The sequence below is a fragment of the Purpureocillium takamizusanense genome, chromosome 9 (genome assembly GCF_022605165.1).
Source record: "Purpureocillium takamizusanense chromosome 9, complete sequence".
Taxonomy (NCBI): domain Eukaryota; kingdom Fungi; phylum Ascomycota; class Sordariomycetes; order Hypocreales; family Ophiocordycipitaceae; genus Purpureocillium; species Purpureocillium takamizusanense.
The window spans coordinates 1,902,235-1,923,457 of NC_063076.1; the positions used below are offsets into that span (position 1 = coordinate 1,902,235).

Consider the following 21,223-nt stretch of genomic DNA (forward strand, 5'->3'; position numbering starts at 1 on the left):
GCGGTCCATATGCGGGCGGTCGCGCCAGTGAGTGAGTGAGTGAGTCGGCAAAGAAGGTCTCTTGTTCTTTGTAGTGTGGCTTTTTTTGCTGTAGATGCGGGGGGAAGAGTCGCACCCGCAACGTTGTTGAAAAGCTTTCTTACGTCGTGCCAAACCCGCACGGATGGGGGATCTCGGTCATGTCAATGTTCGGAGTCCCTACAGTGAGTGAGTGAGTTAGTAGTGGTTAGCGGGGCTGCCTCGGGACCCGCAACCCACCCGTCGTCCCCGTTGCGGGTACCACCGACACGGCCTAGACGGACCGGCTGGTGACGGCCAACCGTAGAGAGTGTTGGCTTTTTGAGACGGCCTGTACGAAGTAAGGTTCCCCAGCATGGGATCCTGTGCGTTGAACGCTTCGGGGGGGTTGGCATCTGCATCTGCCAGTTGGGGGTCTGCGGCTAGAAGAGAATGGTCTGAAGCCCCGAAAGCTGCCGCCGCCGCCGCCGGGGGGGCGAGATGCCACCACGTCTTTTTGGCCGATGAAGAAGCAGCATGGAGCCCCGCCCGCTGCCAATTCGAGCCGGAGCCGTCCACTGGCAGCGGCGTCTTTAGCGCCCGCCCAGCCAACCTATCGTCCCGCACGCCCCGTAGCGCCCAGGGGTGCCTCCGGAGCCCCTGTCCCGGCTTCTCGTTGGACGAAGCCTGCCATCTCTAAGCGCCCGCCGCACAGGCGGTGGGCCCAAACCGGCTTGGCGCCTCCCCCCCCTGGGGCCAGTCAGTCAGTCAGTCAGTCAGTCAGTCGTCCCTGCCCATGTTGTTGCCCGCTTGGCTGGCTTGCAAGCTGTTGGTGCTGCCTGGGTCGTGCTTGCCAATGCCAATCCGTGCGTGCCTTGCTTGACCTGGCCTGGCCTGGCCTGACGTGTGCGTGTGCGTGTGCGTGTGCGTCTGAGAACTCAACTGTAAACTCAAGAGAGAAAGAGCGAGCGGCATGATGCAAAAGGCGGGCACCCGCAAGTCTCTTCCTCTTCCATCATCCCCCATGCCATGTCTCGCCGACCTCACATAATCTCGCCTCTCTCATCCTTCCAGCCCACGTTGCACCGACTCCACGACTGAACCACATACAATTGCTGTGCGTGCTTCGTGCAAAAGCCCCCCCCCCCTCCCCACGATCAAAGGTCGCCCTGCACGGCTTTCACATCCTGAAACCCCAACTGTAGCAACCCACCTGGCTCCCACGCCCAACGTCTCGCGAGACACGACGTCCCTTCTGAGCCTTCTCCACGCTCCTGTCCGCCATTTTGTTCCCCTTGGCCGACGGGTTGCATTGCCTGCGCCTGTCACAAAGACGCCCTATACTCTGCCACGTCTGATCTTCGCCGCCGCTAGTGAAGCTTTCCAACAACCCTGCCTGGCTTCTCCGCGTCGTGCTCGACAGAGGCAGCTTCCAGGCCCGGCTCGCCGCCTGTGTCACCATCGAGCACACTCCACGACCCCTTTTGTCTTGTCATCGAGATATCTCAACCCGAATTGGCCTGGTGGAAACCACGGGGTTCCTCTTGATCCGGATCACGGCAAGCACGACGGCACTGCCAAAAGAGCCTTTTCTCAACCCAAGTGGGTGAGCGAGCGAGGCTGGCTCCTGGCGGCGCCTGTCCGCCTCCACAACACGAACCCCGTCCGATAACCTCAGGAACCACTTGGATCTTGCATCTGCTGTCCGCCCGCCCCCGACAACATCGTCAAACCGCCAGGCAACCCTCCTGCGACTCGGCCCTTTCGGCTGTCCCTCACCACCTCATGGGCCCGGCACCTCCTTGGCCGGTTCACCCCTCGTCTTGACTTTTGACGCTTGTGGCCCCCGGCCTCTTGCCTTATTCATCCCATCCGTTACTACTTCTCTTTTCCTGTTTCCTCACCACTCATCTGTTCTTGGCAGGCCGGGCCTCTTCCCTCTTGACCTTGCTTCCTTCTGCGTCTTTCGCTCGCTGCTGGTTCAGATCGTTTGCGTCCGTCCTTCTTTTTCTCATACCTTGTAACGAATCCGTCACTGCGCTTGCGACGGCACCCTGTCGAGCGAGCGACTGGATGAAAAGACTGTGAGCTCGATAAATCTATCGCTCAAGGAAAGAGGAGGAGGATTGTCGTCTGCTCAGCGGCCATCGAGCCACGCCGCCCGGAGGCGCCACGGACTCGCGCTCGCTTCTATACCAACCTCACGCACCCAGCCGTCGCCGGTCGACAGAATCTCCGTGCCAGGGTCCCAACTAGGGAAAAGAGAGCCAAGATGGTCGGGCAACTGGGCTATGGCGAATTAATTCGCAAGCAGTTCAAGCCCGGTAAACTGATGTTCCACTTCCTCTTTTGGACGTTCCACTGGGGCATCTTTGCCTATGGCTGGTGGGCTGCCATCTCTTTGTAAGACACATTGGGAGCCATCGCTGACCTTGTCCTAGGTATAAGCAAGCCGCCGATGAGCGCCTCGCCGGCCTCAACACGTTGCAGTACTCAGTCTGGATCTCGCGTGGTGCCGGACTCATTTTATCCGTTGACGGCATGTTGATCTTGCTCCCCGTCTGCCGCACCATCATGCGCTGGCTGCGACCCAAAGTACGCTTCTTGCCGCTCGACGAAAATCTGTGGATGCACAGGCAGCTGGCATACGCGCTTCTCCTCTTCACCATCCTCCATGTCGGCGCACACTACGTCAACTTCTTCAACGTCGAAAAGACCCAGATCCGTCCCGTGTCGGCCCTGCAGATTCACTACGCCCAGCCGGGTGGCATCACTGGCCACGTCATGCTGCTGTGCATGCTGTTCATGTTCACCACGGCCCATGCACGCATCCGCCAGCAGTCGTTTGAGACATTCTGGTACACGCACCATCTCTTCATTCCCTTCTTCCTCGCTCTCTACACGCATACTGTCGGCTGCTTCGTGCGCGACTCGGTTGAGGCCTTTTCGCCTTTTGCAGGCGACCCCTACTGGACGCACTGTATTGGATATCTGGGCTGGCGCTGGGAGCTTTGGACCGGCGGTCTGTACTTGATTGAGCGCCTCTATCGCGAGATTCGTGCCCGCCGCGAGACCACCATCACTCGTGTCATCCGTCACCCTTACGACGTCGTCGAGCTTCAGTTCAACAAGCCCTCGTTTCGCTACAAGGCCGGCCAGTGGCTCTTCCTGCAGGTGCCTTCCATCTCTCGCTACCAGTGGCATCCCTTCACCATCACCTCTTGCCCTTATGACCCTTATATCTCGGTCCACGTTCGCCAAGTCGGTGACTTCACCCGGGCGCTCGGTGATGCAACGGGTGCCGGTAGCGCACAGGCCAAGCTTTACGACGGCGTCGATCCCATGGGCATGTACGAGGTTGCCCTCCAGAACGGTCAGCAGATGCCCGCCCTCCGCGTCGATGGGCCCTACGGTGCACCGGCTGAAGACGTCTTCGAAAACGAAATTGCCGTGCTCATTGGCACTGGTATCGGCGTCACGCCCTGGGCCGCCATTCTGAAGAATATCTGGCACCTCCGTAACTCGCCGAACCCCCCGACCCGCCTGCGCCGTGTCGAGTTCATTTGGGTCTGCAAGGATACTGGCTCTTTCGAGTGGTTTCAAACCCTGCTCTCGTCTTTGGAGGAGCAGTCCAACGAAGCGGCTCGTCTGCCCGGCTCTACGGGTGTTGAATTCCTCAAGATCCACACCTATCTTACCCAGCGCCTCGACATGGATACCACTCAGAACATTGTCCTCAATAGCGTCGGCGCCGACATGGATCCGCTCACCGAGCTGAAGTCGCGCACGCACTTTGGCCGGCCTGACTTCCGTCGTCTGTTCACCACCATGCGCAATGGCATCCTAGACAGGACGTACCTCAACGGTTTGGAGGGTAGCATGCGCACAACCGTCGGTGTCTACTTTTGCGGACCCTCTGCTGCTGGTAAGTACCTCCTTCTGGCTCTCATTTGGTGCCATTACAGCATTCGACATACGCAGTTGAGCTAATCATTTCTGGTCCAGCCCGCGATATCAAGGCAGCGTCCAAGGCCGCCACCGTTCGGGAGGTTAATTTTCGGTTTTGGAAAGAGCACTTCTGAGGAGCCATCAATCCTCTCAATCTTTTCGAATTTCTCATCATCTCCAGTACAGGTAGCTTGCCACCATATACAGACCAGGGCGTTATCGCGGCTTTGTGCAAAACGGCAGGTGATCGCATCCCAGGCGAGCATTAGTTTATCATCATGTAGCTACCTGTCAGAACGGGTCTTTTAGGTCGCAGCGTGCTGAGGTAGAATCATTAATGGCTTCAGTGTATCATTCATTCGTTGCCTTAACCGCTTAACGAAACGTGTACGTCGCTCGTCACGGGCGCTTGCAAGAAAAGCCCAAAACGCTCCAGAATGCCTTCCCCGTGGTGGCCGGCTGGCCCCCTTCTGCTTACGAGCCCGAGAAAAAATCGCCGCATATTATTGAGTAGCCGCCAGTGTATCCCATAGTCCCTTGTCCCGTCTACCCTTGTTCTTTTGGTGAAACCACAGCCCATGAACCCCATGTACGTGCCTGTGCAAATAAGAGGAAAACAATTGTCGTCCCTCGAGAAGAGGTATAGGTGTAGATTTGTGTGTTGCGAATCACCGGACGCGAAACCCATCATGGTCCGCTGTCGTCGCATCGTGAGGCTTCCGCCGTATGCTGCTGCTGTCGATGCTGCTGATGCTCATGAGCCCTACGTGGGCGTTTGCGCCATGTTGGTGCTCGTCTCGTTCACGAGCCTGCTCATGTTCTCCTCCGTCAGGGCCTCGCCGGGGCTGGCCTCCTGGAACGAGCTGCTCCTCATGTTGAGCGGCCCGCCCGCCGCGTCGATCATCTTGGTCTCCTGGAGCATCGTCGACAGCTCCTTCTCGCCCTCTTGGCGCCTGATCTGGGGAGCGAGCTCCTCGGCCATGGGCGAGTCAAACGGCGAGAGCTCGTGCTGGCCGTTGGTCGTGAGCGGTCGGGGCGTGATGGGGCTGTTGTTCGCTTCGTCCATCTCGCGGTCCGTCACCGACAAATTCTCGTTTTCGAGCCCAATGTGCGGAATGTCGGCATTGTCGCAGTGCTCGCTCATCTCCGAGCAGTCTGAGGCGATGGTATCCTGAAGCTGCGGGATGCGGCGCTTCGACGTGCCCCATCTGATTAGCATCTTCTCAAGGATCGTCATGGTGACAGGCTTGGCCAGGTAGTCGTCCATGCCAGCTCGCTTGCATTTCTCTCGGTCTCCGTGAATTGCGGAGGCTGTCATGGCCACAATGGGCACATCGTGCAATATGGTCTTGTATGGTAGGTGGTGCCGCAATAAGTGTGTGCATTTGTAGCCGTCAATGATGGGCATCTGTACATCCATGAGGATGATGTCGGGTTTGGTCTTTTGCCCCTTGCTGGCGTCCGTCAAGTACTTCAGGGCCTCTTTGCCGTTCCATGCGGCCGTCACCTGGAACCCAAGCTTCCCGATGGTTTTGATGGCAATTTTCTGGTTCACGGGACTGCAGAGGAGTCAGCATGCCCAGCAACATGACCCGGATTGAAAAAAGAGGCTTACTTGTCCTCCACCACCAACACATGCATTTTTGCACGCTCTGCCCGAGGAAGCTCTCGTTCGATACCCGGCGGTGTCCGTACAGAGAGGCGTCGGCGCGGTTCCGATGAAACCGGCGCGCCATCCGATCCTGAGGTCACTCCCGCGACCTGTTCATACTCGGAGCTGTTGCATGACAAGCTCAATTCCGACTGCAGACGGTCCGGGATAGCACCAGACTGGGCCAGGCTCGAGTCTTGCTGCCCGTGAGGCTTGCTGAAAGGTATCCAGAATGTGACTGTCGTGCCTGTCCCTACGGTCGATTCCAAGGTAATACGGCCACGCATCAGATCCAGCAAGTTCTTGCAGATGGTGAGGCCCAAGCCCGTTCCGCCGAATCGCCTCGCGGTAGATGCATCGCCTTGGCTGAATGGCTGAAACAGCTTCTTGCGCACGTCTTCTTGAATTCCTATACCGGTGTCCTCAACGACGAACTTGATGTCAATTGCGTCGTCCGTCTCTTTCTCCTTTGCCACCGAGAAGCGAACATAGCCTTGATTTGTGAACTTGATGCTGTTTGTCAATAGGTTTGTAATGATCTGTCGCACGCGTCCGGGATCGCCAATTACGACCATGTCCTTTTCGATATCGCCGTCAATATCGGACTCAAACTTGAGGTTCTTTCGCTCCACGGCGAATTGCAACATCTTGCCGACCTCTTTGACGATGAGTGAGAGCGAGAACTGGACCTCTTCGACGTCAAGGCGTCCCGACTCGACCTTGGAGAAGTCGAGGATATCGTTGATGACAGTCAGCAGCGACGTCGCCGAGCTCTGAATGTTGTCAACGTAATCGCGCTGTTCCTCGTCCAATTCCATGTCGCCCAAAAGCTCTGCCATTCCCAATACACCGGTGATTGGCGTACGAATCTCGTGCGACATGTTTGCCAAGAACTGGCTCTTCAACCGATTTGCCTCCTTGGCGGCGGCCTCACTAGCCATGGCGCGGCGCTTCTCCCGGGATTGTTCTCGAATCGCTTCTTCCCTCTCCTTCAGTTCCGTGACGTCGAAAATGACACCGATAACGCCTTCGATGCAACTTTCATTAGTGGGCTTGCCATCGTGCGCCTGCTTGCCATACATGGGCAGAAACCGAGTCCGATAAAACCGATCGTCTAGTCATGTCAGCAAACGTTGCAGTCCCTGCAGCAAACGATCACCTACCGATCGCATGTTCCTTTACGTCCTCCTTCGATTTGCCATCGAGTATGTCCTCGATGGGCCGCAAGAACTCTGGTCGCTCCCCTTCGGGCAACTGTTGCGTCAAGCGGTTGAACACAGTATACATGTTCTTGCCGATGAACCATCTAGTTCCGTCGTGGTTCTCCTCGTAGGTATTATTCCATATCAACGCGCCCTCGAGCATGGTCACGTTCCGGTTCGGATCGACAGTGAAGATGGTGACGTGCGAGTGAGCAATGACGCTGAGCAGTTGCTGTCGAGTGCGTTTCGCTGTGAACTTTGTCTCCATGCTTTCATGAATGTCGGTACACGTTCCTGCACCGCATGGTCAGTCACACTTGTCCCTGTCCAGTCTCCGTCTAGAGAGATTAGACTGCGTGTACTCACCGAACCACTTTTCGACCTCTCCCGTCTCTTTACTTCGGACGGCGAGGGCACGGCCCAAGAACCATCTCCACTCGCCCGTTTTGCTTCGACATCGGTATTCTACCTGATACGGCTCGCCCGTTCTGAGTGAATAGTTCCACCGAGTGAGTGCCTCTGGAGTATCGTCCGGGTGGAAAGGATTTTGCCACATGACTCCCAAGCACTCCTCCGGTTTCAGCCCTGTATACATGTACCATCGTGTGTTGAAGAAGTCATGCAAACCGTCCGGGGTCGCAGTCCACACAAGTTGCGGCATGGTGTCGCAAATGAGCTTGAATCGTTCGTCGTCGCGCTCCTTGATCTGCTCGATTTCCTCCGTCATCACGGTGACGTCTCGCCCTGTCACAACACCAGCAAGAAACTCGCCCGTGGTATCGTCGCGGATCGCCTCGCCCAAGACATCAAAGATGATCCGATGACCTTCTCTGTCGAACATGCCAACGCGAATGCTGAGGAATGGCGACTCCGTTCTGACGAGGATAGACATGGGGTATTCAGCAACGTCCAGCTGGCGGCTGAAGTCGTCAGTCCACAATTGCCACAATTTGATGAGTTCAAACCCATCATTTGCCACATCTAGGTCGGCGTCTTTCGGAAGCAACATCCTCGCAGCCTTATTAGGGAAGGTCACACTGCCGTCCTTCCACATCGCCAGAATCGGCATCTGAGTATTATCTAGTAGAGCATCCTTCATCAATATGATTTTTTGCAGGAGAGACGGTGTGCTCGCGTGCGCCGCAACGGATGGAGGCCCCATAGGCGGAAACGGGCTCGAGGACATGGTGACGATGCCGGGGCTGTGAAACGATGGGGAGCTAGAGTCTCGGCTCGAGGCAACCGACGACGGGTTCGAGTACGCAATGGACTTGCGATCGGCAGCCTCTAGCAAGCTGGGCCGTGCGATGGACTTGCGCAGGTTGCTGGGGGTTGAGGGCGTGGACTGCGTGTTGGTGAAGGTCAGAGTGAAGTACGTTTGTCGCTCTTCCACTTCCCATATCGTGACAATCATCTTGGCAAATGCCTGATACTCGGATTCCTTGGACTTATACCGCGTGTCAAAAGTGGTTTTCGTCAGGTCCTTGCGGCTGACAACCACCTCGACGACGGCGTCTTGCTTTGTCCGCCCGGTCGAGTGACCTAGCGATCCGACCGTGGGTGTCGCATCGCCACGAGAATCGCGCGTCGTGCCATCTGTCGCTGGCGGCCGGACGCCCACGTCCCCGACTAGCGAGTCGAGGAAGGCTTCCCAAGTGATCCACACGGGCCGCCCATCCTGTAGCATGTCGATGCCGACTTGGGATAGCGTCTGCCCCCGCAGCTTTTCAATTGTAGCGGTCGCATCGTCTTGATCGGTCTCGTCATTGATGATGCCTATCATCCTGCCCATCGCCTCATTTGCCAGGACGACCGTTTTCAAATTGTTGAGGACAAGCGTCGGTACAGGAAGGTACTGCATCGCCGAAAAGGCGAGCTGGCCTGGTGATATGGACGGCATGGCGAGTCGGAAGGGGCTTTGCGACGGCGAACGAGTCGCACCAGACGTGGAAAGCCCGAGGGGGTCGCGGAGGAAACGGTTACCGCCGACCGCGCGGTGACCGGCCTCTTGATTGTTCGGATTGTTCGCAGCAGGGTCGCCCGTGACTGTTCTCATCAACCTCGAGTCTGCGCGGGGATGGGCAGCGTCAGTCGCGGTAGCCGCTGTCGTCTTGTCGACCACGCCGGTTGGTCGAGAAGAGTCATCGTGACCTGCAAGACCGTGCCTAATAGCTCGAGTCTGACTGCTTTCGGGGGGCTTCTCAGATGAGGTCATGTCGGACCTTGCCCACGTCGCATGAAAGTCGCGGGAGGATGGCGGGAGGCCTCAACGAGACCGCCCGCGGCACAGAGCGAGAGCCCGACGACGTTTTGCGGACGCTGGAGTTGCGCCCGGAGCGTGGTGTATACGGCGGGCGAGGCGAGCCTCGGTCGTACTTGACGGCGTCAGATGGTCTATTTCGTCCAGCGATCAGAGTCGCTTTGGCAGAAAATTCAGAGGATGGTATTGACGGAGCAGAGCATCCTGATGCCGGCTCCGATACTGGCTACGCGCGACAAGCGCAACGCCGATGCGATAGATGGTTCAGGAGCATAGGTAACCCCCACCGGGGAGCGAACAACGCAGTTGGCGGTCGAGACCGAGCCAAGACTGTGGGTTGGATCCCAGGCTACCAGGTCGAGTGCCTATCCCAGGGAGAATCGGGCTATGACCGGAGGCTAGGCGGACGAGCGAGGAATGGGATTTGTGCGGGATGGCAGAGGAGCAGAAAGTGAACCGCGCGAGATCAGTCGGGTTTGAAGCAGCAAGCTTGTAAGCCTTTGGGTTTAGTGCCCTGGCAGCAGGCATGGGCATGTGCCACCGGCAGAACGGGATGGGTGGATGGACGGATTCGGATGCACTGGCGAACCTTGGATGTCCTGCGTCAGCTGAGGCGGTGCCTCAGCGAGGGGCAAGACAAGACAAACGGGCTACTGTGCCTGATAACTTGGTCTGGGGAGGTTGCTTCTGGCTCCAGTGCCCCGTCGTTGAGGAACGAATTGGCGAGTGAACCAGTGGCCCAGGCTTAGATCCGGCTTTTACCAGCAGAAGCGGGGAGGGATGGGGGGGCTTGGGGGGGAACGCTGCCAAGATAGATGGTGGTGTGTGTGGGTGGGCGTCTTTTTTTTTTGGACCTGATGGTAGTGGAGGGGACCCCTGGGAGGTGATTGGGGCCGGACAGGGGATTCTGGCATCCTGGTTGCATGGGAATCCGATCCAGGCGCAAGTTCCGAAACATGCGAATCTGCTCGCCTTTGTTCTGACCCTGTTTCTGAATCTGCCGACTTAGGATCGGGGGTCCTGGGGCCGGTCGGGGCATGCTCGATGGCGGAGAGCGAGGGCGAACGGGCCGTCGCCGCGGTTGAGGAGAGGCAGACAAAGGCTGGCCGAATGTCGCCCGACGCCTCAATCTGGCAATGGCGCCAAAAGGGAGCCCGTTGGCAGCAGGCGAATAATGAAATAGTAAGCACCCGGCAAGGACCAGTCCAGGAGCCGCGACCTTGCGAGACAAGTCGCCCGAGCTACGGTGGAGAGCGCCGCCACGGATCGCCAGGCGCCCACACCACCAGCCTAGAGGAGAGACGGGCTGCCCGCCCGCGATGCATGCGCCCGCTGGCCCACGGCCGGCAACGTTGGCGGGCGGGAAACTTTATGCGCGCGCCCGGTTTCGCCACCGATTTTTGTACTTCAACCTCGTGCGGAGGCCACGTCCGACCGCGCGTGGGAAGGAGAAGGAACGGGGCAGGCCTGCGACGAGCCCGGCCGCAGGCCACAAGCCATGGAAAACCGGCGATAAGCTGGAATGGTCAGGCCTGGTGACCAACGGAGGAAAAGGCGCGCAGACATACCTAGATGAATGGCTAGCGGCGAGGGCCATCACAGGTCGAAGCGAGTCGTGTCCATCCATGGTGGGCTGGATGGATTGGGCTGGCTGGTGAGTGACTGACTGGCCCGTCCACCATCGACCTCTGCTGCTGGTCTCGCACCTCCCTGTCGTTGGTCGCTAGTAGTACTAGTACGTAGTAGAGGGGCATGTTGAGGCACTGGAGCGGGCGCGCGTGGCTTCGGTGGCCGTCCATTGATTGAGACTCTCCACAGACCGGGCACAGACAGAGATGGAGACGCCGCGGTGGGCTGCATGATGCAGCCCCAGCACAAGCGATCAGGCTGCAGGGAGCGGGCCAGCGCGCACGGGGCAGATACCTACGTTAGCTAGGTACTGCGAACGCAGTCGTGTCGTACCGGACGATGCGTGCTCCGAGTGTCGCGGCGTTTGTTGTCGCACGGCCAGTGCGTTGCTGTGATCTTGTGCTGCTCCCGGGAGGTTGAGAACAGACCGAGCCTGGCATGGATCCTGCTTGGCTTAGTACCATGGGACTCGGGAGTCAAGACTACTCTAATACTGTACCTTGTATGACCTCGTCCGGAAACCTTACCTCTACAAACGAATACTGTAGCTGTCGCGACGGGCCCCGCAATCATTACCTGAGGCTTGCGCTTCCCTCACGCTGCTGCTAGACGAGTACAATATACAACGTACCAAGGACGACGAGCAGGGTGCGAAGGTGCTCTGGAGAGCAGATGCGAGCTCACACCGGAAGCATTTTGATGGCGTCCCGTTGGCGCGCCTGCCGAAGTACCTTAGTAACTTAGTACTTAGTTAGCAGCTGAAGGCACGACGTTGGTATCCATGGATGCACAGCATGGCCGGAGCACAGCCTGGGCTGCCTGCACCTTCCCCCGGCGGCCGAGCCGGAGACAGCGCCGGCCACTCCTGCCGCCGCCCGATGCAGCACATTGATGCCGCTTCCTGCGTCTCGCTGTCTCGCTGCCACCCGGTCCCACTGCGATGGGGATAATAAAAGCCCAAGCAGCGACAGTGGAAACCCATCTGGGACGCACCGCACGCATTGCTTGTTTGCTTCAAACCGACTACCTACCTTGCGTACTTGCGGCTTTCCGCGTGCCGTCCGTCGGGATGCATCCAATGTCACCTTGCCCGCTCTCCATCTCCGGGAGCGGCGCTGCAGTCCGCCTTGGCCCGAACCTTGTGCCACAAACAAACAAACAAACAAACAAACAACCAAGCCGCAGAGCAGAGTAGAGCAGAGCAGAGCAGAGCAGAGCAGAGCGCGTGTGTGCCATCTCAAACAAGCACGGCCAAGACTCCAAAGAGACTGGCTAACTACCAAGGTCCTACAGTACTAAATTACCCACTCACCAAACAGCTACTTTAGTAGTACAGTACCTAGGTAATCAGCATCCGCCTCACAGCATGCACCCGTGGCCAATCACCACATCCACCAGAGATCTGCGCTGTTCCGCACCGCTTGCCAAGCCGACGGGGAGCTGCACGACAGCCTGCACCAAGCATCAACTCTGTGGGCCCGCACCCGGCATGCCACGCTTGTTGGGCAATCCGCCCACTCGATGCTTGCAAGCCCCTGCGCCGGCCCCGCTGCATCCGCAATTGTGCTGATCTGATCCTCCGAGGCTCGCCAACGCGACCACCACTTCACCGGGATGCTACTCGTCAAATTGAAGCGCCTGCTTCGCACAGTAACTTATTGTACACTACCTGCGGGCTGCGATTGACTTGGTCAACTCAGTCACTCAGCTCACAACACCAAAACGCTGATCCCTCTATCTATATCGCGGTCCTCACTTGGCGCCTCGATACGTCCTCATCATCCTTCTCCTAGCCCGCATCCGCCCCTTCACAGAGGCACACCAGGCTCTGTCCCACTTAGTCCATCTTCTCCATTTGCCCCCCCAATCAAGGCCATGCCTCTTTGGCGCTGCTTGCACGTCATGGCTGACGATTCAAGATGGGCGGAAAACCTGTTCGTCGTCGAACACACAAAATTCTGTCCTGCATGCCCGCTCTAAGGTCCGGCGTTGACAACTAGTGCAATAATCGCAGAATGCAAGCGGCGCTCTCCAGGCTAAAAACTATACATGCGCCATGTGGACGCCGTGACGCATCGTCACTCTCAAAATCCGACTCTAACCATCAGCCCGACTCGCCACTGTCGTCACCGCAACGCCGCTACTTGGAGTTGTCCTTGACCCATCCGCATCTCATGCACGACCACCACTGACGCTCCATTTCCATTCCGCAAGCCTGGCAGGTCCATGACAACGCCGGTGGCGGGCTTGGCTGCCGGATGTGCGATATGCGACGCCCTTTGCCTTTGTTTTTGGGCGGACTGCTCGTCAAGTCGATTACTGCAGATTGAGGCGTACTAGAAGCCGATTCGCGCTCAACTTTCCGCCTTTTGCGTTGTGGCCTTTCGACGCCGCAAGCGTCACAGCAGAGGTAGTTTGTAGGATTGCGAAGTGTGCAAACTTCACACTCCCAAGAGCAAGCCGTCTCGTTTGCGCGATTCCTCTGCAACAGGCTTACCGAAGTCTTTGCGGGATACGTCGCTGCACGCCGCGATCCTGCGATTTCGGCAGCGGCGCCAACGGGTTGTTCAGAACTAACGAGGTCCTGCCGGTATTGTTCTGGTATAGTTTCCGCGGGTGGGACATAGGCATCGCCCAGCCTCCTCTTCTCGTCCTCCTGGACCAGCTCCCACAAAGCTTGAGAAATGGCAGCCTCGTTCGCTTCGTCCTCTTCTGCTTGTGTGCGGAAGCCGTTGTGTGCGGCCTGGTCTGCAATCTCCTGGATTTCGCGCTGACTGAGACTCTCCTCGGCACACCCACGAAGCACACGTCTCCTTCGGTCGGCAGCATCGGCAATAATGCGGCGGATGTCATGCCCAGGACTCGGGGCCGCGCCGCCTAGCCGTCGTCCGAGAGTTGCTCCAGCCTGGTTAGTGCGGCGATCGTCTGCCGCTTGCCGTACGAGTCGACGCAGCTCATTTCCAGACACTCTGGTGCCGCCCAGGCGACGGCCTTCGGTCAAGAAACCTTCACCAGTGTAGCCCTTGTTTAGAAGGCTCTGCATCTCGTCGCGCAGCTGGTCCCAAAGTTTGTTGAACTTGTCATCGTGGGGTCCATGGACGATGTGAGCGAGTTCGTGAAGCATGGTGTCCAGGACCTGCTCAAAGGGGATGAACTGACGGCGATCTCCAGGATGCCGTAGCCTCAAGCATATCTTCCTACCCCGATTGTAGTTGAGTCCTGGGGTATCCAAGTCAGCTCATTTCCTTGCAAAGGACGTCGGGGTGCGCACCCAGAAGGGTCTGGCCAGAGGTTGTCGGGGGGTAAAACTCGACGAGCTTGCCGACGTGCCACCGCCGGGCGCGCATGAGGGGTTTGACCATGGAAGCTATCCTCTTGAGCGTGTGAAGAGCCTCATCTGCGCGATGCTCGCTCTTCATGTGCACGAAGTCGTGAATCAGTCGATCCGGCCTGAACATGGTGGGGCTCGAAAAAGGCGAGAGTCGGTCGACCCTCCGACGATGCTCTGTTTTATTTTTTTTACTTCCTTTCTATCACGATTCACAAAATCACAGAACGCGATGACCGGACCGCAAGGGCAGATCGGGGAGACGAGAAAATGCCGTCGAGGTCGACAGGCTGGCCATGTTCAACGGACGCGAAAGGGGCTGAACTGAACAAGAAAACGAGGAGGGTATACGTCAGGCAGTTGGTGGCCTGGCCGTGGCGGCGGCACCTGATATGCGTGCCTGGTGGCTTCCTGTCCCAAGCTGGCGAAGTTCCGGGGGCCCAGGACCTGGGACGACGTGAGTCGTTGCTGGCAGAAGCAGAAGGAGCGGGCGAGCGACGTGCCCAAAGCCTATTCGCGGCGCTGGCAATGCTGGACGCCTGACGGGGAATGGGGGGGAGGAATTGTTAGTCAGCCTGCTTAGTGGTTTCTGGCGTGCCCTGAACACGGCAATACGTAGCAAGCCACGGGTGTATCGTTTGACGACAGTGTACAGCTGCACACCACCACCACCACCACCAAAGTACTAATGCGCGCCCCTTTATCGCTTCTGCCTTTGCCGCTGCTGCGCGTTGGTGTACTGTACAGGGTCAAATGTACCGACCTATGAATGACAAAAGAAAAAGACAATGGAGGGCAAACCTATCGCAGCAAAGAATACGTATCCGTGGCCTCAGCCTCTACTAGTGCGCGTGATACAGTGGGTGTATTACTTTGTACACCGTCGTGTCCGTGTCACCCACGTCTGCAAACAACGTGCTTGCTTGCCACGGCATTAGCGGCGGTGCAACAACAACAAGTAACGCCCACCCGCCTCACTCGCTGGTAGTCACCCGCCGCTCCTTTTTTTCCCCCCTTCTTGACTGTTTCTTTTTTTTTGTTCCTCCCCTAGGCATTTTGGACTTTGGTTCCGGATCCCCCCGGTCCACGTGGGACAGGCCCATCCCAGTCTCAACACCTATCCTCGCAAATCCCTGGATCAACAGCAGCTTTATTGCTCCCTGCCTGTGCTGTACTCACCGCGACACGTCCCCAAGCCTCTTCAGCTCGCGACCCCAATCTAGCCAGAGGGTGTTTTTTCCCCAACACTTTTACGAGGTTCAAGTCGCCAAATACAAGGTAGCACAAGGGTAGGCCAACTCCAAGATTCGCCGGCTGGCGCCGTCTATAGGGTACTTCATAGCCAATTCGAACCAAGCGACTTACACGGAGTCACGAACCATCGTGTGGCGACTCGCCACGCCTGTTACAGGGCACCAACATCGCCACACGGTGATGTGGTGTCATATAGTTGCCAGTGGATTCGTCCTCTCCTAGGCTCGCTCATATGAAGGCGACATCGGCATTAGGAAGTAAATGAAAACATTCCAATTCCGCTAGGTATACACATCGTCGCCACGTTGCATGTCACCCTTCTCTCTTGAGCGCAAGAGGGAAATTCGCCGTCTAGTCTAGCTCCAGCAGCTTGAATGCGTCATCCCCAAGAGCATCCTCCACCCGCTCCATGAGCGTCAGGACCTTCTCTTCCTCCAGCCGTCGTCCAATGACCTGCACACCGACGGGCAGGCCGTGCATGGCGTTTGCATCGTAGAGCTTGTACGCGCCGCGGGCAATGCCGTTGAGCTTCTTGACGTTGAAGGTGCTGGGGAGTCTGTCCTTGATCCTATCGACGTGGGTTACGGGGATGACGCCGGCAGTATAGTCAATCTAATTTTTGTCAGTGTCCGTAGGTTAATAGCTCGCATTTACCTGACGAGACTCACCAGATTGAAGAGGAAGGTGTAAGCGCAGCTGCTCACGGCGTCGTGCATGCCGTCGTGCGGGACAGCCGGCGTGGCGTTGGGAGGTGCAATGATGAAGTCAAGCTTGGCAGTCTGCCACATCTCGAACCACTGGCGCTTGTACATCTCTCTGCGCGAGATGAGGCTCCAGTACTCGTGCGTCGTCGTCGGGTGCCAGTCGCGGAGAAGGCCGGCCCATAGAGGATCGCGGCGGATGTATCGCAGGTAGAGGTAGTGGAAATACTTGACGAACCGAGGAAGCTTGGCGTAATACCGCATCTGCGCGACGCCGCGGTCGTTCCACTCGCCCGACGCGAAGAAACCACTGACAGTATCCAGACCGTCGGCACAAAGCAACCTGGAAGCCAAGTAGAGACCTTCATATCCTGAAGGGGGCTCAATTTCCACAATCTCGTGGCCAGCCTTGCGCAGCGCCGCCTCCGTCATCTCGAGAGCTCGCCTGCAGGCGGGGCTGGGGTCAATGACACCATCCGTACGGTAGACGCCAACGCGCATCTTCTTCTTCTCCTTGTACTCGGTGACGACGTCCGTTCTCCAAGGTATGGGATGGCAGGAAGGGTCGTAGTTGTAGGTGCCCTGCTGCAGAACGGCGCGGGTGAAATACATGAGGTCATTCATCGTGCGAGCCATCGGGCTGTAGACAGCAGGAACACCGTCCTGACCGGGCATGCTGGTGGTCATGCCGAGCTTGGGCCAGCGGCCGGTCGAGCACTTGAGCGCGTAGATGCCGGAGAAGTGGGCGGGGCAGCGCACACTGCCAGCGACGTCGCTGCCGATGCCAATGCGACCACCAAGAGCGAGGAGAGCGCCCTCGCCGCCGGTTGAGCCGCCCGGGCTGTACTTGCTGTTGTACGGGTTCGTGGACCGGCCCCAGATATCGTTTGCAGACTCGAAGCTGAGCAGGGTGACAGGGATGTTCGTCTTGACGTAGGGCACGGCGCCGATATCCTTGAGTAATCGCGCCATCGGGCCATCCTCAGCCTTAGGCTTGTGCACATTGCAGGTCATGCCGACGGAGCTGTCATAGCCCTTGACATCAATGGTGTCCTTGAGGCTGACGGGAATGCCTGCCAGGGAACCCTTGAAGTTGATGGAGCCCTCCTTGATCCACTTCTCGGCATCCTTGATGAGAACCTCGGTGACGCAGTTGGTCTTTTCGTGAGCCTTGAGAGCTATCTTGCCGTAGGTGAGGAGAAGATCCGCGGCCTTGCTGGGGTCCTTGTGCACCTCGTTGACAAGCTCCTCGATGGGCCTGTTGACGGTTTGCCTGTCGAGGACGCTGAAGGGGGCGTGGTAGGCCTTGAGCGCCTTGATACGACTGACACGCTCATCCTGCTTGAACCGGCTGTGAAAGGGTGAGCGCGCAGCTCGATGCTGAGGTTGTGCAAGGGAGGGGATGTTCAACGTTGAGGGATCACGTACCAGTCCCGGCGATGCTGCAAGTAGTCCAACAACATGGTGACGAGCGATGCGCAGCTTCGACAGAGGCTAGTTGACCGAGAGGGGAAGTGAGGGGAGGGGATTTGAGGGTTGAGGGGGGTGAGGTGAAGAGGGATGTGGGAGGTATGGAAAGAAGTGAAAGGAAGCTCGGTGCGATCGAAAGAGGTTGTAGGACGGAGAGGTCGGGTGTAAGTCACGAGGTCTGGGGGAGCTTATTAGCCCCTGCCAATACGGCGAGCAGCACTAGGAGCAGTAGTAAGTTAGCAGAATGGCGGGTGCAATCCCCTCCCCACCCCGCCCTGCCGCAAGTCCTCCGCTTTTGACCCCAATTGCCCACTGATAGCTTACATCCTCGTGCACTAACTTGCATTGACGGCCGTGGTGGCTGGCGCGCAGGCTTGTGCCGGAGGGGTCGTTCGGCTCGTTCATGATGGATGGATGGAGGCACTGAAGGTGGGGCGGCGCCCGCTGATAACCGCCCCGGCCACTGAACGGATCCCCCGCACAGGGCATTGTCGGGCCATGTGGGGGACTCTGGGGGAGTTCTGCAACGGCGTTCCACCGCCGTGGCCCCAGAGAGTGCTCCGATCCGATGGCTCCCTCCGATGCGGCTTTCACGATTACTGCTCGTTTAGGCAATGTACAGTATTACACGGCACCTTACACGCCGGATCTATCACAGGCCAAGCAGTTATTCTGCTATTTAGGTTGTTCCTCGTCCCGCGGTGTTTGCAAGAACGCTCAAGCTGCTCACCGTGTATCATCAGACCACCTGCAGACGCAAGCCATGCCCGGACAGCAGCTCCAAGGCTCCAGCGGTCGGAGGCCCGCGCGCCCCGCCGGTAATATTGACAGGTCTGCCCTTGACCCGAGACGAGAGTGCAGAGACAGGAAGGGTACCTAAAATCCCTTCTTGGCATTGACGCCGTCGTCGTCGAACCGCAGCATGATAGTGCTGGTCTGCTCGATGACATGCTTCACGGGCATGTTGGGAGAGCTCTTTGCCCTGCGGTATGATGGCCGGCATCTTGCTCTCTACAACCCTTGTGCAACCGGTACCATTATCCACGAGGCAAAACGGCTGCAGCTTATCTCCATGTAACAGATGTATCACGGGGCCAGTGATAGCTGATCCCATAACAGGCAGCGTTTGCCCATCTCGCCTCTTCCTTTCTCTGTCTGCCCCCCCTACCGCTGCCCGTCGTCTCCAACCGGCCCCCGCCTCCGTACGCTTGGTAACCTCGCCGTGCAAGGCTCTGGCCCGACGCACAAAATCAACATTTACCGCGCCCGTCTATTTCCTGGCTCTTTAGACACCTTGATCTATCCATCTCCTCTGTTTAAGCACGCTCATCTTACCGATACTTAGCCTTGGATGCTTTCTCAAAAATACTTCCCAAACGGGCAAGGCCCGCTTAGCTCCACCCGATACCGTCGGCGGTCGGCACAGCGAGCTTCAGAGGGGCCTCGCCGCTGCACCGCCGGCGGCCAATCACGGAACCCCGACGCGGAGCCCCCACCCCGCACGTCTCCAACTGAGGTGTTGTCGCCTCCACTGGCACCTGCCCTGTGACACGGGCGTGCTGTCGACCTCCGTCGCTGAGGCGCCTGTGCTGTGGCGCGTTTCGCTGACGGAAGCAAAACCGCCGTCTCCACCTGCCGCCAAAAGTCTGGATAGCGTCATCCCGTGTGAGCCCGACGTCCGGGCAGCTTCAGCATCGGTCGCCCCTGTCGTCGTCGCCGACCCCCATCATGGCTGCCGACGACCAGCAGTTCCTAGATGTGGTATGCACACCGCGCCGTCTCCTTTCGGCGCCTGACAAGACTGACCTAGCTGGCGCTGCTCCCCTTCTAGCTCTCGGGCATTCCCGTCCATCTCCGCAAGTACACCAACGATGTTGCCGACTTCATCGATCACAACGTCGACCGCGCCGCCGATGTCGTCCGCGAGACGCTCGCCGCGACGAAATGGATTCCCGACTCGATTCGCCCTAGCCCGCCGGCCCGACCGCCCGTCGCCGTCATCTCCATGACTCGCCTCGAAAAGGTCCAGGACTGGGTCGCTCGCCACAAGGTCCTGACGGGTGTCGTCATCGTCGTCTGTGGCACCGTCGTATTCAAGGGATATCAGAAGAGCCGCTGGTTGAGGAAAACGCGGAGGGCGAAGCGTGCCAGGAACGGCGGGCGGACCGAGGTCGTCGTCATCGCCGGGTCGCCCACCCTGCCGTTGACCAAGTCGCTGTCGCTGGACATGGAGAGGAGAGGCTTCATCGTCTACGTTGTTTGCAACGCATCGGAAGATGAGGGCCTCGTCCACGCCTACTCTCGGCCAGATGTGCGTCCGCTTGCCATCGACACGACGGACGTAGGTCACTTACCTTCTCACCAGCAAACCCATCATGGCTAACCCTCTCTACAGCCACCAAGCGCCGGAGCCGCCATGGAGCGCTTCGCCGGCTACCTGCAGTCGCCACAGGCTCCGGGCCCTCACATGAAGCCGAATCAGTTGACCCTCAAATCGGTTATCCTCATACCCAGTCTACACTACCAAACCTCGCCCATCGCCACTATCCCGCCCTCGAGCTTCGCCGACCTCTTCAACACGCACCTCCTCCAGCCGATCCTCACGATCCAGGCCTTTCTCCCGCTGCTCACGTCACGCCTGTGTCCCATCGGCGAGAAGTGGGTTCCGCCTAGGGTCCTCGTCTTCACACCGTCCATCATCTCCTCCATCAACCCACCGTTTCACGCGCCCGAGGCAACCGTCTGCTCCGCGCTCTCCGCCTTCACCGAGGTGCTCACTGCCGAGCTCCGTCCCCTCGACATACCCGTGACGCACATGCAACTAGGCACATTTGACTTTTCCGGATTCGTGCCCACGCGGACTGCCATCTCCGCGTCGGGCACCCCGCAAGATACGCTCATCTGGGCAGACGGGGCGCGCCACGTGTACGGGCGCAATTTCGTTGCTCAAACCAGCTCCGCCATCTCGGGCGGCCGCATCCGTGGCCTCAAGGGTAGCTCTCTCCGGCGCCTGCACAATACCGTCTTTGATGTGATTGACGGCTCCATCACCGCCGACTCGGTCCGTGTGGGCCTTGGCGCCAGTGTCTACGGCTTCGTTGGGCGCTGGGTGCCCCGCGGGCTCGTGTCTTGGATGATGGGCATCCGCCGGGTGGACGAGCTGTCGGCGTGGAAGTCGAGCTCCTATGAGGGCTCGTCGCGCGAGGAAAGCGAAGACGGCGAAGCGGCGGCGGCTGCTGGCGCGGCTGCTTCGTCGCACGACTTTGTTGCCGTTCCGTCGGAGCGCAACGTGTGGAACTCGGACGTATCGGGGAGCAGCCTGTGGGTTCCATCTTCGGCCGAGTCCTCATAGATGCCCCCGCACGATATACTACATGCCCATTGCACTGGACAACCTTTCTCCACGATTGATTTAGCCCCCATGGCTCTCAAAATCATCTGTCAGATGTCGCTTCTGTGTGTCCAGAATTGAGGGAGGCATGGGCGCGCATGCAACAGGTAGCGAAACACAGTCACCCCTCATCGCGTTGAACGCCTCTCACACACACACACACTCTCTCTCCAATTTTGGATGCGATAATGACGCAATGTTCGTGCTAATACTTGTATAATAAAGGCGGCTTCATGCCAAGGGACTCTATTATAGGGATAGGGGGCCATGTAGGCGCTGGCACAGCGGTGGCATGCCGTCGACTTGAACGTGGACTATATATATATATTCATTCCACACACTTACGTGCCTTGCAGTCACAGTGCCGTCGCGTGACGATGGTGTGTCCATCA

General features: G+C 58.3%; 5 protein-coding genes across 6 annotated transcripts; 2 read left to right on the forward strand and 3 right to left on the reverse strand.

Moving 5' to 3' along the window:
- The first annotated feature begins 957 nt into the window (after window positions 1–957).
- JDV02_009412 (uncharacterized protein) lies at window positions 958–4,303 on the forward strand. Of its 2 annotated transcripts, XM_047991073.1 has the most exons (4): window positions 958–1,114; window positions 1,203–2,382; window positions 2,439–3,922; window positions 4,003–4,303. In XM_047991073.1, exons 2-4 carry the CDS (start codon window positions 2,270–2,272, stop codon window positions 4,077–4,079), a joined length of 1,674 nt encoding a protein of 557 aa, XP_047847083.1. In that variant the 5' UTR covers window positions 958–1,114; window positions 1,203–2,269; the 3' UTR covers window positions 4,080–4,303. The 2 variants fall into 2 exon arrangements, with proteins under 2 accessions (XP_047847083.1, XP_047847084.1); XM_047991074.1 differs by having other exon boundaries at window positions 1,203–3,922.
- On the reverse strand, window positions 4,183–9,760 carry JDV02_009413 (uncharacterized protein). The gene is made up of 4 exons (XM_047991075.1): window positions 7,165–9,760; window positions 6,760–7,092; window positions 5,561–6,710; window positions 4,183–5,504 (listed from the first exon to the last, which is right to left on the reverse strand). The coding sequence occupies exons 1-4, from the start codon at window positions 9,011–9,013 to the stop codon at window positions 4,709–4,711; spliced, it is 4,128 nt and encodes a 1,375-aa protein (XP_047847085.1). The 5' UTR covers window positions 9,014–9,760; the 3' UTR covers window positions 4,183–4,708.
- A 2,597-nt stretch (window positions 9,761–12,357) lies between these two features.
- JDV02_009414 (uncharacterized protein) lies at window positions 12,358–14,473 on the reverse strand. Its single transcript, XM_047991076.1, has 2 exons — window positions 13,959–14,473; window positions 12,358–13,906 (listed from the first exon to the last, which is right to left on the reverse strand). Exons 1-2 carry the CDS (start codon window positions 14,143–14,145, stop codon window positions 12,828–12,830), a joined length of 1,266 nt encoding a protein of 421 aa, XP_047847086.1. The 5' UTR covers window positions 14,146–14,473; the 3' UTR covers window positions 12,358–12,827.
- Window positions 14,474–15,468: 995 nt separating this feature from the next.
- Window positions 15,469–17,722, reverse strand: JDV02_009415 (Amidase). The gene is made up of 3 exons (XM_047991077.1): window positions 17,399–17,722; window positions 15,938–17,321; window positions 15,469–15,881 (listed from the first exon to the last, which is right to left on the reverse strand). The coding sequence occupies exons 1-3, from the start codon at window positions 17,431–17,433 to the stop codon at window positions 15,621–15,623; spliced, it is 1,680 nt and encodes a 559-aa protein (XP_047847087.1). The 5' UTR covers window positions 17,434–17,722; the 3' UTR covers window positions 15,469–15,620.
- Window positions 17,723–18,987: 1,265 nt separating this feature from the next.
- Window positions 18,988–21,212, forward strand: JDV02_009416 (uncharacterized protein). Its single transcript, XM_047991078.1, has 3 exons — window positions 18,988–19,201; window positions 19,272–19,781; window positions 19,836–21,212. Exons 1-3 carry the CDS (start codon window positions 19,169–19,171, stop codon window positions 20,790–20,792), a joined length of 1,500 nt encoding a protein of 499 aa, XP_047847088.1. The 5' UTR covers window positions 18,988–19,168; the 3' UTR covers window positions 20,793–21,212.
- The last annotated feature ends 11 nt before the right edge of the window (window positions 21,213–21,223 follow it).

Bases quoted from the DNA above. Each gene is read 5' to 3' on its own strand.
- JDV02_009414 (XM_047991076.1), bottom strand. From the start codon at position 14,145: ATGTTCAGGCCGGATCGACTGATTCACGACTTCGTGCACATGAAGAGC. The intron at 13,907-13,958 runs GTGCGCACCCCG...TGGATACCCCAG, and splicing joins CTCTGGCCAGACCCTTCTGG to GACTCAACTACAATCGGGGT.
- JDV02_009412 (XM_047991073.1), top strand. From the start codon at position 2,270: ATGGTCGGGCAACTGGGCTATGGCGAATTAATTCGCAAGCAGTTCAAG. The intron at 2,383-2,438 runs GTGGGCTGCCAT...ACCTTGTCCTAG, and splicing joins GGCATCTTTGCCTATGGCTG to GTATAAGCAAGCCGCCGATG. The intron at 3,923-4,002 runs GTAAGTACCTCC...TTTCTGGTCCAG, and splicing joins TTGCGGACCCTCTGCTGCTG to CCCGCGATATCAAGGCAGCG.
- JDV02_009415 (XM_047991077.1), bottom strand. From the start codon at position 17,433: ATGTTGTTGGACTACTTGCAGCATCGCCGGGACTG. The intron at 17,322-17,398 runs GTACGTGATCCC...ACCCTTTCACAG, and splicing joins TTGCAGCATCGCCGGGACTG to CCGGTTCAAGCAGGATGAGC. The intron at 15,882-15,937 runs GTGAGTCTCGTC...GACAAAAATTAG, and splicing joins ACACCTTCCTCTTCAATCTG to ATTGACTATACTGCCGGCGT.
- JDV02_009413 (XM_047991075.1), bottom strand. From the start codon at position 9,013: ATGACCTCATCTGAGAAGCCCCCCGAAAGCAGTCAGACTCGAGCTATT. The intron at 7,093-7,164 runs GTGAGTACACGC...CATGCGGTGCAG, and splicing joins AGAGGTCGAAAAGTGGTTCG to GAACGTGTACCGACATTCAT. The intron at 5,505-5,560 runs GTAAGCCTCTTT...ACTCCTCTGCAG, and splicing joins GTGTTGGTGGTGGAGGACAA to TCCCGTGAACCAGAAAATTG.
- JDV02_009416 (XM_047991078.1), top strand. From the start codon at position 19,169: ATGGCTGCCGACGACCAGCAGTTCCTAGATGTG. The intron at 19,202-19,271 runs GTATGCACACCG...CTCCCCTTCTAG, and splicing joins ACCAGCAGTTCCTAGATGTG to CTCTCGGGCATTCCCGTCCA. The intron at 19,782-19,835 runs GTAGGTCACTTA...CCCTCTCTACAG, and splicing joins TTGCCATCGACACGACGGAC to CCACCAAGCGCCGGAGCCGC.